Raw genomic sequence first — 17,779 nt, 5'->3', positions numbered from 1 at the left:
TGATACTAAAAAAGCTTGACTTCTGGGTACAACTACATGGAATGTCGAAAGAGTTCATGTCTCAACGGGTAGTGAAGGACATTGGCAACTATATTGGGGTTTTTGTCGAGTCTGATCATAATAATTTCATGGGTATATGGAGAGACTATCTCCGAATTCGAGTATCTATTCGTGTTGATCAACCTTTAAAAAAGGAAAATGAAACTAAAGAAGGTGGGGAGACCTGTTTGCTGGGCTATATTTAAGTATGAAGGATTGCCAACATTCTGTTTTATATGTGGGATCATCGGCCACTCGGAAAAATCCTGTGAGAAGTTTTCGATACCCCATCGCATTTGTTGCCCAAACCGTATATCATGGAGATGAAAGCTGCACCCCGTAGGCGGAACCACACGATTGGCTCTCGTTGGTTACGAACTGTTGATGACTCAAAGAATAATGGCAAATTTTCTAGGGGCGAGACGAGTGGTGGATTCGAGAATATCCAGCGCTCATTGGAGACAGAGAGAAGACCGACAGTAGAGTGTGAACATCCGCCTAGTGTGAATAGAGATATTCCAGTGGTAGAAATTGGTAATCCCATGAATCAGGGTAGTCAATTGCTCATCACCATTTATGACCCTCGGTCAACAGGAAATATACATCCAATAATGACTCTATTAGATGGAAAAGGAAAGAAGCAAATTGGAGGGATTTTAGGGTCAACTGAATTAATTCAAAAAAAATATGTGTCTTCCCTGGATGCTAAAAAGAAAAGAATGTCTTTTGACACCTCGGATGGGCCAGGGGAAAACAGCAGTGAGCCTAGTTTAATTATAATGGATTCTCATGGGCCATATAATGAAATAGGTGACTCCTCTCATATTAGTCTTAAGGAGGGTGGTGACACTCTAATGATTCCAAACAAAGATGATAATCCAAAAAACTTGAATGGGGGCGGGCCTTGGTTCTCAAGCCCGCCAAGTATTATGAATGTTCTAAGTTGGAATTGTTGTGGGCTTGGGAACCCATGGACTGTTCAATTTCTTAAAGAGATAATTTCTTAAAAGAAACCCAAATTTGTTTTCTTGTGTGAAACTAAGTGTGCCAAGGAAAGAGTTGAATGGGTTAGTATACAATTGGGCTTTGAAGGGATTTTTATAATTGAGGCCCAAGGTAGAAGTGGTGGGTTGGCCCTTTTATGGAAGACAAGTGAGGAAGGTCAAGTTGTGGGATATTCACATCATCATATCGATTTTACTGTTAAGATGGAGGGGAAGCCGGAGTGGAGATTAACAGGGGTCTATGGTGAGCCTCGAAGGAATCAACGACACATAACCTGGGATCTTCTTCGCACATTGAAGCAAAGCTCAAACTTGCCATGGTGCTTAGTCGGGGACCTTAATAATGTGGTTTCTCAACAAGACAAGAAGGGGGTCTTCCCTATCCTCAGGCTTTACTCCAAGGCTTCCAACAAGCCCTTAGTGACTGTGAATTGACGGATATGGAACTTCTTGGCTATCTGTTCACCTGGGAGAGAGGAAGAGGTACAACGAATTGGGCTGAGATTCGTCTGGACCATGCTTTGATTTCTGCGGATTGGTTCTGTTTGTTCCCTCAAGCCAAGTTAAGTAATCTCGAAACTTCCCCCTCTGATCATTCTCCAATTCTTTTAGAACCTGTACTTGAAACTCTTCACATCTTTTTTCGTAAGTTCCATTTTGAAAATGCTTGGCTCAAAGAACCACTTTGTTATAAGTTGATTAAAGATAGTTGGGAGTCTATGCCCAATGCCTCTATTGATAAAAAAATTCAAATGTGTACTGAGCGGTTGGCCGAATGGGGAAAGGACATAACTGGCTCTTTTAAACTGAGGATTAAAAGGTGTAAGCAAGAGCTTTCTGAACTGAGAAACAAGAGATATCCCTTCTCTGTGCAGCGTTTTGGGGAAGTGAAGTTGAAGCTTTCTCAAATTATGGACTAGCGAGAGACTTTCTAGAAACAAAGAGCCAAACAATTCTGGCTCAAGGAGTGAGACAAAAATAGTAAGTACTTTCACATGGCTGCCACAACTAGAAGAGGGAATAATATTGAGAAGCTTAAGAATTACAGTGGGGATTGGGTTCATTGGGAGAATGGTCTATTTGTCTTAATTGTAGATTATTATTCCAGTTTATTCACAAGTTCAAGAACGACATGTGCGGAAGTTTTTGATGAAATCAAGTGTTCTATTTTTGATATTGTGAACCATGATCTTCTTCTCCTTGTATCTAAGGAGGAAGTTAGGAAAGCACTTTTCCAGATGCACCCGTCAAAAAGTCCAGGTCCCGATGGTACGACACCTGGTTTTTATCAGAAATGTTGGAACATTGTTCGGTCAGATGTGGTTAATGTGGTGCATCGTTTCTTCCAAAGAAGGGGACTTAAGATGGATATAAGTAATGCCAATGTTGTGTTGATACCCAAAAAGAGAAACCCAGAGCATGTTACAGATCTTAGGCCTATTGCATTGTGTGATGTCATTTATAAAATCATTACTAAGGTAATGGCAAACCGAATGAAGCCTTTTATGGATAAAGCCGTGTCCGTCACCCAAAGTACTTTTATCCCAGGTCGTTTAATATCGGACAACATTCTTGTATCCTTTGAAGTTTTACACTACCTGAAGAGGAAACGTCAAGGCAAGGAAGGGTACATGGCCTTAAAACTGGACATGAGTAAAGCGTACGATCGCATTGAGTGGGACTTTTTGAAGAAATTTTTTTTGAAGATGGGTTATGTTAGAAGTTGGGTTAACCTCATTATGTGATGTGTTACCTCAGCAAAATACAACATTATACATGGAGGAAGAGAAATGGGTCCAATTATTCCAACAAGGGGCATAAGACAAGGGTGCCCCTTATCACCTTATTTGTTCATTCTTTGCGCAGAGGGGCTTTTTCTGCCTTGATTAAAAAGTACGAGAACCGTGGTTGGATTCATGGTTGTAAGGTGGCTAACGGTGCCCCGAGAATCACACATATGCTTTTCGCTGACGACAATTATCTATACTGTAAGGCCACGGCTCCTGAAGCAGTGAAGGTTCGTGAGTTACTTGCCAAGTTTGAAAATGCTTCTGGTCAGCAAGTGAGCCTGAACAAATCATCTATCTTTTACAGCATTAATACTTCAGAAGCTACTCGTATGCACCTGAACCATGTACTACAGATGCGACAAGCCAATGAGAACAGTACTTACCTGGGTCTTCCAAGCACCATGGGGAGAAACAAAACCGATGTCTTGGGCTACTTAAAAGATCGTGTGCGTAAAAGACTTCAAGGTTGGGAAGGGACGTTTCTCTCTCGAGCTGGCAAGGAAATATTGGTCAAAACAGTGGCTCAAACTCTTCCTAGTTATGCTATGAGCGTATTTCTTTTGCCGTTAGAAATCAGTATAGAGATTGAGAAGTTGATGGCCAAGTTTTGGTGGAAATCTTCACTCAAAACAATGGAGGAATTCATTGGTTGTCTTGGGAAAAACTCAGCAAGCATAACGATGTGGGCGGAGTGGGATTCAGGAATTTTAATTTGGCGCTTCTAGGCAAATAAGGATGGCGTCTCCTCATAAGAAAGGATTCGTTTGTGTCAAGAATCTTTCAAGCTCGTTATTATCCGAATGGCTCTTTTCTCAATGCCTCCTTGGGGAACAATCCTAGTTTCGTTTGGAGAAGCATATGGGAGGCTCAACAACTTGTCTTAAAGGGAACAAGGTGGTGTGTGGGTGATGGCTTTAACATAAGTGTATTAGGGGAGCCTTGGCTGCTAGATTTGAGTAACCCCTATGTAATTTCATCTCACCCTGGCCTTGTAAACACTAAGGTAAGCAACTTAATGATGCCCGATGCAAGAACATGGGACATTGAATTGCTTAATGACCTTTTTGATGAGAGAGACTCAAGCCTTATCTTACAAATTCCCATCTAGGTGACTGATTGTACTGACCATTTTATATGGTGTAATGATACTTCAGGCCTTTACACAGTCAAGTCAGTCTACAACTTATTGTAGCAAATTAATGGGAGATGGAGTGAAGAAGAGGCCTCGACATTCTGAAAAAACATGTGGAAATTGAGGATGCCTCCTAAGATCAAAAATCACTTGTGGAGGGCCGGCACCAATTGTTTGCCAACAATGGATCAACTTAGGATTAAAAGAGTAGAGGTGAGTGCTCTGTGTCCTTTCTGTCAAAATGAGAATGAAACTGTGCTGCATTGTTTGGTAACTTGTCAAGTAATCAAGGAGGTTTGGAAAAGGGTTGGGATCGGCACTCGAGTGGAGGAGGGTGCTGGTTTTCTAGACTGGTGCAGGGAGGTTTTTCGACACCTGGACAGTGAGAAAAAAGCCCATGTTGCTGCTCTATGTTGGGCAATTTGGGGCGCCATAAATGGAGTGGCTTGGAACAAAAAAACTGTTAACATCTCGAACATCATCTCGTCTGCAACAACTCTTAACCAATGGAGTTGTGCTCAGAACTTGATACTCGAGTCATCAATCCACGACTTAATGCCTGGGGATGGAGCTGAGCATTGGGCAACACCTAGTACTAATAGTGCTAAGGTCAACGTAGACGCTGCAATGTTTGTGGAAAACCACAGTTTTGGATTCGGTATTGTTGCTAGGGACTGTTGTGGGGTTCTTATTCAAGGAAAAACAGTCTACTATCAAGGTCATGTGGATCCTCCTCTTGCTGAAGCAATGGGTGTTAGGGAAGCCCTTAGCTGGATAAAAACCTTCTCATGGCAGCAAGTTGTCTTGGAAACCGATAGCCTTGTGGTAGTTCAAGCTTTACGTAGCTCAATGGATATGATTTCTTTATTTGGTTTAGTCATTAAAGATTGTAAGAACTTGCTTGCTATTATGCGAAATGTTTCTGTGATCTTTGTTAAACGATCAGCGAACTTAGTTGCTCATGCTTTTGCAAGAGCTTCTAGTTCTTATCCTGATTGTGTTTTCAGTTTGGGAATGTCCCAACTGTTTTGCTACCTGTGTTGGTAGCTGAAATTCAAGTTTAATAATAAAAATGAATTTCATTCAAAAAAAAATTGAGAAATTTTATTATTATTATTACTATTATTATTATTACAATAATTTGCGACTAAATTATTTAAATTTTAAGATTTGGTAACTGCCATTATATAATAATATATGCATGTTTTCATTAGTCTATCTAATATCAAGGAATTATTTAAAAGGAAATTATCTCATATATTATTTTTTTAATTTTTTTTAAATTTACGGTTTGAGTTACTCCAGTAGTTTCTATGTAGGTTGTTATATGAATTTTGCTTACGATTTAAGTTGCTCTGTTAGTTGCTATAAGGGTTTTTATGTGAAATTCTGTAAAAAATGCAAAAAAAAAAAAAATTGTTTTAAAGTGTAAAAATGAAAAAATTCCTTTTTTTTGGCAAGTAATGACCAATATCATTGATAAACAAATAATAAAAAATGACCCGTCTCTAGCCAAACAAGTTGATTATTTATCCGAAGAGCATGCACAACTACTCCATATGCAACCACATTGGCCGACCGATGTATATGGATCAGGGACACTCTGGGAAATTTAGATCACAAACTTGTTATATCCTCTAGTAATGATCTTAGACCACTGAAAAGAGAATGTCTCCTAGCAAAGACTAACACAATTGCTAAGGGATCAGAATCAACAAATTCAACGAACTTTGAAGAAAAAATTATCCAACGTCACTAATATATCAAACAATATACTTGAATTATTGATAATCTTCATCTTCCACTCCTAAGTTAACAACCACTTGTTCTACTTCCTCCAAATGAACCAAACATCAATGAACAACTGTCGGCAGGAATGAAATCTACGCAACATAAATGTAAGAATCTTGTGAGGATTGACTTCCTTGAAGAGAGAAATTATTTTAACTATAAATAAACAAAAATACATTAGTCGAAAGGAAAAAAATAAATAAATAAACATTATAACAAAAAAATAAATATTGTTACAAAGTTTATAATATTTTTTTTACTACAGATAAACAGTGTAGATAAATAGTTACAATAGTCAATTTTGAGTGGAAAATAAAAATACTTATCTTGTAAAAAATAATTGATGTATCGCAAGCTACTTCAAATAATTCATAACTTAAATCACTTAATAATTTTACAACTCTAATAATCAATAATAATACACTTAAATAATAAATAACTAGTAACTTTAATAGTAGTAATAATATCTACTTTATAAAAATTAATACAATAAAATCTAAAAAGTAACCTTAATAGGCTATACAAATAATATATAATATTGACTATAATCTTTTGATGAATTTTTAGATCCTTCATCTGAAGATATATATGCTCTCATCAAATTTGACCATAATTGAAAAAAAAATCTTTATTTAAATATAATAAAAAAATAATTAAAAATTATTTATATATTATTAAAATTATTTTAAAATTTATTAAATTTTAAACAAAACTATATATTAATAACTAACTGATTAAAAAAGAAATACCAGAGAAAACCTAACCCTTTCATCGTGGTCATGATCATTCGCATCCCATCCAATATAAATACTATGAAAATTTTATACAATCAAAATATGTTCAAAAAATCAATATTTCTAAATTCAACCTAATCAACAAAAATATTATACAATTTAATATTTGATGATGTTGGCTTTGAATATGTATTTGAAGAAAAGAAAGATGCTTTGATAGATGTTTTTGTTTACCTATGAGTTCATTCTCATTTTTTTTTTGCTCTATGTCTTTTCTAGTGTATGCAAAGCTAATAATGGAGAAGAAGGAAGAATGAGATTAGAGTGGAGAGGATTAGGGTTTCAAAGGAGAAACCAAAACAAAAGAAGAGAAGAAGAAGAGGATGAGGAAGAAGATAAAATAAAAAATAATATATTTTTTATTTTTTATTTTTAATTTATTTTTAATTTTAAATTGATTTAAAATATTTTTTAATACTTAATATTATGTGGTCTACTAAAAAGTTGTCACGTGTATACTTGTGTATCCTGTGGCATGTCAATTGTTGCACTTAACATAGTCTTTTTGGACGAAAGTGTAAATAGCTAACAAAAAGTAGGTTTGAGTAGTTTTGTCATCAAAAAATTGATTCGGGTAGTTAATTGTTAAAAAATATAAAGTAGGTCGTTTTGCCACCAATATCTTCCTTTTTTTTACATTTTAAAGTTATTTTAATAATATATATAATTTAAATATATTTTTATTAAATTTAAAAAATTGATATTAGGTGGACAAATAAAAACTTGTCACATATATATTAGTATACACAGTGGCAGTTCACATTTGCACTTAACAGACGAGAGTTGAAGGAAAAGTTGAGACCAAAACAGAACCAAAGTATGGAGAGTTTAGCCCCAAAAAAATTAGTAAAGAGGTTAATCGTACCAAACCTTAATGTTCAGATAGTTTAGTCGCAAATTACCCTTATTATTATTATTATTAATTAACAATACTAAGTTTGTATTAGGATTTTTCGTTCTTAAATTTATAGCTACATAAGATTTTTTTTTTTTTTTAGTTTAGGCCCGCTGGCCTTCCCTAGTCATAGATGCAGCTTAGTCGGGGTTATGTTTTGCTATTGCAATTCGATTTTTGCTACTGTGATTAGTCTTATATCTATGACTTACTTTTGAGTGTTTTAGTCTTGTCTATGTGATATAGTTTTGAGTGTTTTAGTCTTGTTTGTGTGATATGATTTTATTTTGTTTTGTTTCGTTGTAGGTTTTTCTTTGTTCTTGGATGGTTCACCATTAAATCCCTGTTAGTGGTTGAGAATAACAAGTTCTCTACGACTGAATAGGTTGTTAGTAGTGCAGTTACATACCTTGCATAAGTGCTCAAGCTACGAGATTGAATGAACATGCTGCAACAATTTCTATTGTTATGTCTTCTGAGCGATAGATGAAACTGAATATATGTGTTCTTAGGGTTAACTGTGATACTGTAATTTTTTTCATTTGATTTTATTTTTAGTTTTTTGTCAAACGATTTGGGAATTAGGCGATTGATTATTTGACTTATTTTTTTAATTCTAATCCTGGTCGTGCCTCTAACGGGGGAGATGTCCTGAATGGATTGTAGACCCTATTAATAGAATTGCATGATTTATTCAAAAAAAAAAAAAGAGAAATTTTATAGTGCAAATTGTAATTATTTAAAACACCATACAAAAATTTAAGAAATTAAGAATAATTTTACATGTTGAAAACAATGTTTAAATTAGGGGTGTTCGCGGTGCGGGTGGTGCGGTTTTTGACTATTTTTTCAAACCAACCCACACATGCGGTTTTTTCAATTTCCCAAACCGCACCTGCACCGCGAAACTAAAATACCGCAAAAACTGCACCGCAAAAATTGGTGCGGTTTATGCAGTTTTTGCGGTTTTGACTATCACTAAGTAATTAAAATATCACAAATACAACAAAGCTTGAGCAACACTTGTCAAAAATAAAATAAGGCTTGAAAATAAATATAAAAAAAAAAAGTTTCAAGTTTATACAATACAATAATTAGTGGGCTTAGGTTGGGCTTTCCTATATTGGACCTAAATAAATATAAAAATTGGTATTTTTATATTATGCAGTGCGGTGCGGTTTGAACCATATATTAACAATTCAAAACTGCAAACCGCACCGCACTGCGCGATTTAAGAAAAATTCAAACCACGACCGCACTGCAAAGAACTTCAAACCGTATTTTTTTTGCGGTGTGGTGCGGTGCAGGCAGTTTGAGCGGTTTGATGAACACCCCTAGTTTAAATAATGTATTTCACAGTCGTATAAAATTAAGAAAAAAATAATAGTGTGAAATAAAATATTTGAATCCTGTAAGTTATTTTAATTTTTTTTAAAACTTTACAAATGATCTCAAATAATTATAATATATACTATCATATTGTAAATTAAAAATGAGGTTGCATCGATATATTTTGTTTTTTAAGAGGTGTAGAAGTATTCAATAAAATTAGTCAATATTTTTTTATTTTATGAGATTATTTTGGAGGGTTTTTCCAAATATTTTTCACACACATATAATAATAATTTTAAAAAAAACTATATTAAAATATATTGTGACCAAATAAACAAATATAGTCATTTGGCCTTTTGAGATGAACAAAGAGAAAAGAGTGGGGAAAACAAAAATTGTAAAAGAAGATTTTTTTTTTTTTTTTTTGATTTAGGCGTTTATATATTACATCAGCATAACCTGGGACTCGAACCCAGGACCTCCAATACACACGCACCACCTAGCTCAAGTGGTTAAATTGTAAAAGAAGATAAAATGGTTACATTTGGAATAGGATCAATTTATTTGTGAAAGAATCTCTTTGACTGCTGCCCCTCACCGACACTACCTAATCCGAATGCTGTCATCTAATTTTATTGACATTAATTAATAGAACACTTAGATAAATCAAGGACAATGAACCCACACCCATATAAATTAGGATGTTACTTAAGCAAAATACATAACCATGATGATGTCATAGTTTTTTTATTTTTAGATTTTTAGCGAAAATAATAATCTTGTTAGTAATGCCATAAAAATTTGAATCTTTCAATACAAAAATGATATAATTAATGATAGTTTTGCGATAGTTTGCGATGAAATTTGATAATTTAGTGTTATGTTTTGTTTAATATTAGCATTTTTGTTTTCAAGATCTTTTGGTTATAATGTATAAAAAACTTAAATTTGAAGTGGACGTAGAACAATAAATTTGAGATGGAAGCCATAATTGAAATTTGTTGTTCTACTACTCTAAATTTAAGTTTCTACACATTCGATTATGAAAAAAAAAAAAGTTCCATCAAAAGAAAAAAAAAAGATGATGAAAAAAATAATAGAAAAGTTTTTAAAAATAGAGATCAGTTCAAAAAAATATCCAAAAATAAAAAGTTATCCACACTAAAGTTTTTATAAAATTTTATCGCAAAAATCATTGTTAAGTATCATTTGGTATCGTTTTTGCGTCAAAAATTAATTTTTTATAGCATCATTGCAAAATCATCGTTAAACATCATTTGAGTTAAATATTAAAAAAATTTCATGACACCATTAAACGTCATTAAGAATCCAAAATCATTGCATTTTATTTTTCTTCCGATTTAAGCCATATTTGATTTGACGTAATAGTAATAGTAACAAATCACCACAACATCTAATCACTAATTTCATCCTTGCATTCAAATACTCACATAAATACGAAGTTAGGGTTCTAAAACTCTAATTTCATCCTCAAACCTTTAAAATATTCAACCAAGTTAAACATGCCCATATCTTAATTCAACAATTTAGATCAGTTCATAGCATGTTTCTAATATCAATTTACAAACATAAATAACCTAACATGCAATTCTAATCAATTACACCCAAACCTCCAATCCATTTTATTTTATGTTATATTATTTTATAATATAATAAGTATAAATTAAAATGTGATAAATATATTATTATATAAATAATATATATTAAGTGTATGGTAAATAAATGTGTAACTTATGAATTTAACATATACTTTTGTAACCTATATGTTATAACTTGGAGAGGAGTTACAATTTGTTATTACTTGTAACTCATGTGTTGATCACACATTATTAATGTAATAAAAGAGTTGTTACACAATTTGATGATAGGATTTAAATGGTATGAAATATAATTGTTACAATTTATATTAAAACTCATTTATATGAGAGAAATAAAGTGTTGTGTATTTTGAATTCTAAGTGTGATTACCTAAACATTATAAAAAGAGGTCTTTGGTGCTCATTTGAGAGAGATCAAGTTTTCTATCAATAAAGCACTTTGCCAAAATATCCCTAAAAGGCTTGATAATTTCCATGAGAGTTCCCTTAGTGCTTAGAGATAGGGGAAATAAGCTTTTGGACAAAAGTGTAATACTTTGTTCAAGTCATAGTGATTCCCACTATTCTACACTTAAGGTTGTGAGTGAGTGTATACATATATTTATATACTAGCAAAAAGCTACGTGCGAGACACGTATACTAAATTTTATGCTAATTTTTTTCTATGTTATTTGAAAGTAATACAATTAAAAATTAAAGAAAAAATATTATTAGTTATTAGGTGAGATTATTATTATTATGTGTATCTAAATATTATAATTTATTATGTTGTGAATTAAAAGTGAATACCGAATGCAATATATTAGTGTTTCAGAAAGCTTGATGATTTAAATATGTTCTTAAGTTAATCCAAAAATAAATTAAAAATTGATATTCCAATACTTAAAGAAACATTACTTAAATGGGTGTAATATAAAAAGAAAATTAAAAATCAATCTCTAAATTGTTGATAATTAAAGATAGCATTTGTCTAAAAATTGTAGATAAGAAAACTAATGATAGTCATTGGTGGATTTCAATCTTCATTTGCTTCGATAGAGATAATAGTATAATTTTTGTATTTTGCACTTTTCATTCTAGCCGATCCGCATATATCTGGATTGTCCATTTTTTCGTTGATAAATTGAATATGCTATAAAAAAAGTGAAAACCATGTTTAACAAAAAGTGATAGTATTCTATAACAAAATACTATTAAATTATTTGAAAATACTATATTTTATTAAAATAAAACTCTATACGATTAAAATTTCATTTTTATCTTTATTCAAAAAGAAAAAAAAATAATAAAAAAATGAAAAGTTTTTATTATTATCTCTACTGCCTTTCGAGATGTGAATAATGGTTTCTTCTTTCTTCCATATTCTTCTTTATTTTTTGTATATTGTCACTACTACAAACAAAGGCCATTAATCCCGGTTTTTAAGGTCTTTTATCCCGGTTTTCGCTAAAATTAAAACCAGGATATATGCCAGTGGGATAAAAAGTCCTTGAAAAAACTGGGATAAAAAGGGACTTTTTATCCCAGTTTTTTTATAACAACTGGGATAAAAGATACCCTTTTATCCTGGTTCTTATGAGAAAAGCGGGATAAAAAGTACCATTTTATCCCAGTTTTCTCATAAGAACCGGGATAAAAGGGTATCTTTTATCCCAGATAATGATTAAAATAATTTTTAAAAATAACAATAATAATTAGTAACTTGAATTAATAAATAATATTTTACATTGTATACAAATCTCTCTAAAATACTACACATAATAAATTGCTAGTGTATAAAAAATACAATAAAATACTACTGATCAATATTTATAAATAAGGAAGTAATTGATTTAACAACTGTTGTCGAAGCGCTACGAGATGTTCTTCCTCACAACATTGGGATAGGTCGCCAAACTGTCAAATTAAAAATTTAAAACTAATTAAAAGGAAAGTTTTTTTATATGTTTATATTTATAATAAAGATAAGTATATATTTATTTTTTCCTTTTATGACTTCAATAGGATTTAAATGTTTTGCCCAATTTTATCTTGTTTTGTCTAATTTTAAGATATTTTATAATAAGGTCACTCTTTCTACGACATTTTCCAATTTCATAAGTACATAACAATACAAGAAAAATAACACAACGAATTGGAAAACAAGATAAAATAATCATAATAGCATTTAACAAGACAAATGTAAGTTAGTACATAGTAATCTAAAGCTCTAAACTTATCGTTCCAATATTGATAAATGGGGGTGGCTTCTTAGGCAAAACTTTAAAAGATTGTTGTATTCTTCTTAAAATCGTGGTATTTCTCTTCTATCATTCATCCACGATTTATCTATTCTAAAAATAAAAAAAATAAATTCCTAATAAATAAGTTGCAAGAAACTTAAAAGTTTCAAATACATTCCTAGGCATGCTCATTAATTAAATAATAAAAAATATGTTCATTTATCAAATCCTAAAAAAAATTGGGCAGAGTTTTCTCTATTTCTATGACATTTCCCAATTTCATAATTAAGTACCTAACAATGCAACAAAAATAACACAACGAATTGGGAAACAAGACAAAATAATCATAATAGCATTTAACAAGACAAATGTAAGTTAGTACATAGTAATCTAAAGCTCTAAACTTACCCTTCCAATATTGATAAATGGGGGTGGCTTCTTTAGGCAAAACTCTAAAAGATTGTTGTATTCTTCTTAAAATCGTGGTGTTTCTCTTCTATCATTCATCCATGATTTATCTATTCTAAAAAATTAAAACATGATTTCCTAATAAACAAGTTGTAAGAAACTTAAAAGTTTCAAATACATTCCTAAGCATGCTTTTTAATTAAATAATAAAAAAATATGTTTATTTATCAAATCTTAAAAAAAATTGGGCAGAGTTTTCCTTCTTTTTATGACATTTTCCAATTTCATAAGTATGTAACATACAACAAAAACAATACAACAAATTGGGAAACAAGACATAATAATCATAATATATAGCATGTATATATTAATTCTTCGTTCACCACAGTATAGTATATCTCAGAACCTACTTCACTACAAATGAATATATAATATATTCAAACTCCTCTAATATTTTGATAATTAGTAAAAATAAATAAGCAAATAACGTTCCTCTAAAAAGTTATTAATGATCACCGAAATTTTACTTTGTTTTCCAATAACGAACCAGAACCTAAAATATTAAATATAATATAAAAAGTTTCAATAAAAGTTAAATTATAATTGTAATAATTAGCTCATACATATATAAATAGTAACTAAATAATTATGTAACTAAGTAAATATAGTATCTAGTAACTACTTACGATAATGCTCTTGATGCTTCTTAAAAATCAAAACCAAAATCACCATGAAGTCACCAAATTCATCTATATTTAAGTTTAAACAAACACAATTAAAAATTATTCACATATAGTTAGTAGATAATAGTTATATAACTAAAAATTTTACAATATCCAATATAATATATCCTTTTGAAAACTATTACTCTTTTAGATAAAAAAATTCTCTAAAATCTATTTGAGTTTAAGATAATTGTATATTATTTAATACAATTTCAAATAATTTAAATTTTTTACAAAGTTCTAGCATACAAAATAAAAAAGTACTAGAGATTTTTCCAACTAAGTAAGAATAGTAACTAGTAACTACTTAAAATAATATTCTTGAAGCTCTTAGAAATAAAAAAAAAATCACCACAAAATCACTTAATATATCTACAATTAAGTATAAACAAGCACAAATAAAATTATTTATATAATTAATAGACTATAGTTACTAAGACTTTCTCAATATCAATATATTAGAGCAATTGAAAACTAATCACTCTTTTAAACAAAAATTATTTTTAAAATATATTTTAGTTTCTAATTTACCTACACATTATTTAACTACAACATTCTTCTTTTTTTTTTGAGAAAATAATATTGTAACATATCTTTATATATTAAAAGTGCCTATCTAACAGCAATTCTTGGTTTAACGATTCTTTTTTTTATTTAGCCTTACACGATTAACTTAACAGACTGTTAACGTTAAACGTTAACAAATAAATAAACCCAATAATTAAACCAAAAAATTAAACAATCTTTTTTTAAATAAATATATTTAATAAACAAAATTACCCATCAAATCCCATCTTCCTTTGAAACCCCTAAAATCTCTCCTAGAAAAACTCTAACAACCAGTACATCTAAAAATATCTTCATGAAACGAATAGATAGGAAAATTGAATTCCCTCTCCCTAATATCAATTCATACGTGCCTATCTATCAGAGAACTAAAGCTTCCTCCTTCTAGCCATGGAAAACGTCCACCTCGCTGTCAAAAACAATATTCTAAAACTTAACCCCATATTTCATAATTTGGCATAGCTTTAATTTTACTAATTATTATCCTTTTTGTCCCATATGTAATTACCTTTCTATGTGTTTTGCTTTTAATTATTTGTTTTCTTTTCTCAATCTATTATATAAATATATCAATAATTATCAATAATCAGATAAGCGCTTCCAGTTCTTGCGCGACACGATTTCGTCATTCTTGATCAACATATACCCATACCAAATTAAATATTTGCTCTCTTCTTGTAAGTTTATCTCATATTCATTCATATAATTCAAATCGAGACATTGATTTATTAATTTATGTTTTGGATTTGGGAGGTTCTAATTGATCCAAATGTTAGTTTTGATGAGTGTGTTTTGCAGATTGACCAGTCAAACCTCAAGAATTCTATCAAATGGCTTCAAGTTTAGAGCTCTTCATATCATGTGAGTTATTCATTTGTTCATTCTTGTAAGTTTATCTAATTATACGTTCTCGTGAAAGAATTTCAAATTCAACACTAGGAAATATATGTATTAATATTCTGCTCAATTTTTTTTGTATTTATTTTTTTAGAAAATTTAATTTATTAACATCCCTATAAACCCCTAATACAAATTATAATTAATTATGTTGTTATTAATTAGTAAATAATATCGTTTATCAAAATTTTGGTGAAATTGAATTCATATAACAATTTATACGAGGCTTGCAGTCCTTTTCTTACTTTAGTGAATTGTGGTTATTGTGTACCAATTACTTGTTAGAAGTGAGGAGTGGATAACATTTAAATACTTTTCTTATGTTCATTATTCCTCTTTCATATAGGACCTTACTCTTGGCTTAGGGAATCAACAATAGGTTTGTGAATTTGTCTTCATAAAATTACATTGTTTTTCATTTGATGACTCCCTTTTGCGCTTTTTTTGATAACCAGATCCTATATAGAATTTGACTTATATTTGGTGTTTTACATCAATGTAATTTGATGCAGTGCCATACAACATGTATTTAAAGTTCATATTTTTTTTTTCCTTTTTTGTTAAACATATAAAGATACTATTAAGAACAAAATTAAGAAGTTTACTGAATTTTATATTATTTGAAGCTTAAAATTTTGTGCTTGTTTTGTATAGTAACAGGAACAGTTGAAGACATTAAAGTCAGAACGTAGAAAGGTTTAATTGGGCAATATTACTGTTGATATTTAAATATTGTTTATTCTTTTCACTTTCCTTAGTGTAAAATTGAATGTTCATTGTAATCAAAATACTTTACAAGTGAAAAAATATATCGCCCCACAAGTTATCTTGTGTAAATTGTAAACTAATATATTTTACATCTTATATATGTATTTAGGAAGGTAATTGGTGGAATGAGAGGAATGACTGGACTGTTATGGGAAACCTCATTATTTGACCCAGAAGGGTATACACTTGAAATTCTGGGTTAGAATATTACATATTTACTTTGGTTTTGGTGCAATCAGAGTTTATAGTTATGTTTGCCTATCTTCATTATGTATGTTTCTGTTGGGTGTCCATTTTAGGGGCCTATCTATTCCTGAATGTCGAAGAATTTTACATGTTGTTAAGTGTGATGGAGAACCACTGTATGAGGATCTTCTCTGGCTCCTTTTAACATGAAAGGTATGCCTTTCATTTTCTTTCTTTCTTTTTTTTTTTTGCTTTGTAATTTGACAAGCATGTTCGGACAGTGTAATGAGCAAATGAAATTGAAAAACTCACCTCTTATGTGGCTAACCTTAAAAAACTTAAATATGAGTACACTATATTGATTTATTAATTTATTGTTGAAGTTATTTTCAGTTTATTTTTATAGCCACTCATGCAGGCCAAATAGTTGAATTCTATTTGCCGGCGATAAAAATTATTAGGGTGAGAGATCATCCTATTAAATAAGAGTATGCTTGATAGTTAGAGTCAAGTTTAGTGTCATGTATGCCAACAAAATTTGTGAATTGTCGTTAGAATGTATTTTCCATCTGAGTTTGCAAAGTATTATTTTGTTCACGGAGCTACCGCGCCAAGTCAGTATGAAGTTTTCAATATTTATGTTATTATTATTTACATTATTATTCTTTTCTACTGATATTTTCTTGTAACCTTTAATAGTTTCATGTATGTATTATTGAATTATTTTTTTTTTCCTTTCTTGCTTTCCTAATATTTGCAATTATGATACTTTTGAGTTTGATTCTCATTGCTATCGTTTATTTGATTTCTTGAAGGCAAGGGTGTTTGGATCTTGCTGAATTCATTACTAGAATGTGGTTATCAACAAACATGAGAAGTTGATTCAAGGGTGGAGAAAAGAATTGAAAGACCAACTAGACAAACAGTACCTAATTGAATTGGGAGATAGTATAGCTGATAGCCAACAGGTTGTTTAACTAAAATATGACTTTCGCAAGTTGTCATTGGCATAATTTTATTAGTCTTTTGTACAACATGTAGAGCATTTTGATAAGCAAATCAGTTTTTCTTTGTTGACAATCTTGTTTCATGTATTGTGATAACAGCTGAATTAAAATTAGACACAGAAACATTAGCTTTTGCTCTCTATTAATTGGACTTTGTTGCTTAGGGAAACCTAAGGAATTAACAATTCATGAAAGAAATTCTGAAGTTCGATTATGTGTGAGTGACAGTACAATTCATGGGAGCATACTTTTTCTTTATTTCCACGGGAAAGAAAGGACCGAAGGAGAGCCTTCTTGTGTTGTGTCGAAAAACTTGGCCTAAAAACCATGCATCTATCTTTAAATTATAGTGCTAATTTTTATTGTTTCTTTAAATTACTAGTTGCAACAACACGTGCTAGGCACGTGTAATCTTTTTGGAAGTAAATATATAATTTTTATTAATGTGCTAAATCAGTTAAAAGATAAGATTCTTCCTTAATAGCTTGTACTGCTACTAAGCAATCTGACTCCAACTCCACTTTCTGTCAAGGTTGAGTTTTAATTCAGTATAGCATGCGTCATGTACAAATTAAATGTTTGTATCAAATATAACACAATTTT

The 17,779-nt window shown here is 30.9% G+C and overlaps 1 protein-coding gene and 1 long non-coding RNA gene across 3 annotated transcripts; both read left to right on the top strand.

The window, feature by feature from the left end:
* The first annotated feature begins 1,483 nt into the window (after nt 1–1,483).
* Nucleotides 1,484–1,963, top strand: LOC133032402 (uncharacterized). The gene has a single exon (XM_061106332.1). It carries the CDS (start codon nt 1,484–1,486, stop codon nt 1,961–1,963), a length of 480 nt encoding a protein of 159 aa, XP_060962315.1.
* Nucleotides 1,964–15,966: 14,003 nt separating this feature from the next.
* Nucleotides 15,967–17,551, top strand: LOC133032631 (uncharacterized). 2 transcript variants are annotated; one of them, XR_009685224.1, is made up of 3 exons: nt 15,967–16,181; nt 16,283–16,382; nt 16,985–17,551. It is a non-coding gene; the product is annotated as an uncharacterized LOC133032631 (long non-coding RNA). The 2 variants fall into 2 exon arrangements; XR_009685223.1 differs by having other exon boundaries at nt 15,967–16,382.
* Nucleotides 17,552–17,779: the final 228 nt, after the last annotated feature.

The sequence above is a fragment of the Cannabis sativa genome, chromosome X (genome assembly GCF_029168945.1).
Source record: "Cannabis sativa cultivar Pink pepper isolate KNU-18-1 chromosome X, ASM2916894v1, whole genome shotgun sequence".
In the NCBI taxonomy this organism is placed as follows: domain Eukaryota; kingdom Viridiplantae; phylum Streptophyta; class Magnoliopsida; order Rosales; family Cannabaceae; genus Cannabis; species Cannabis sativa.
This window is presented reverse-complemented; position numbering and strand designations above follow the sequence as displayed.

Excerpts from the sequence above, each read along its gene's own strand:
- LOC133032402 (XM_061106332.1), top strand. The coding sequence starts at position 1,484 with ATGGAACTTCTTGGCTATCTGTTCACCTGGGAGAGAGGAAGAGGTACA.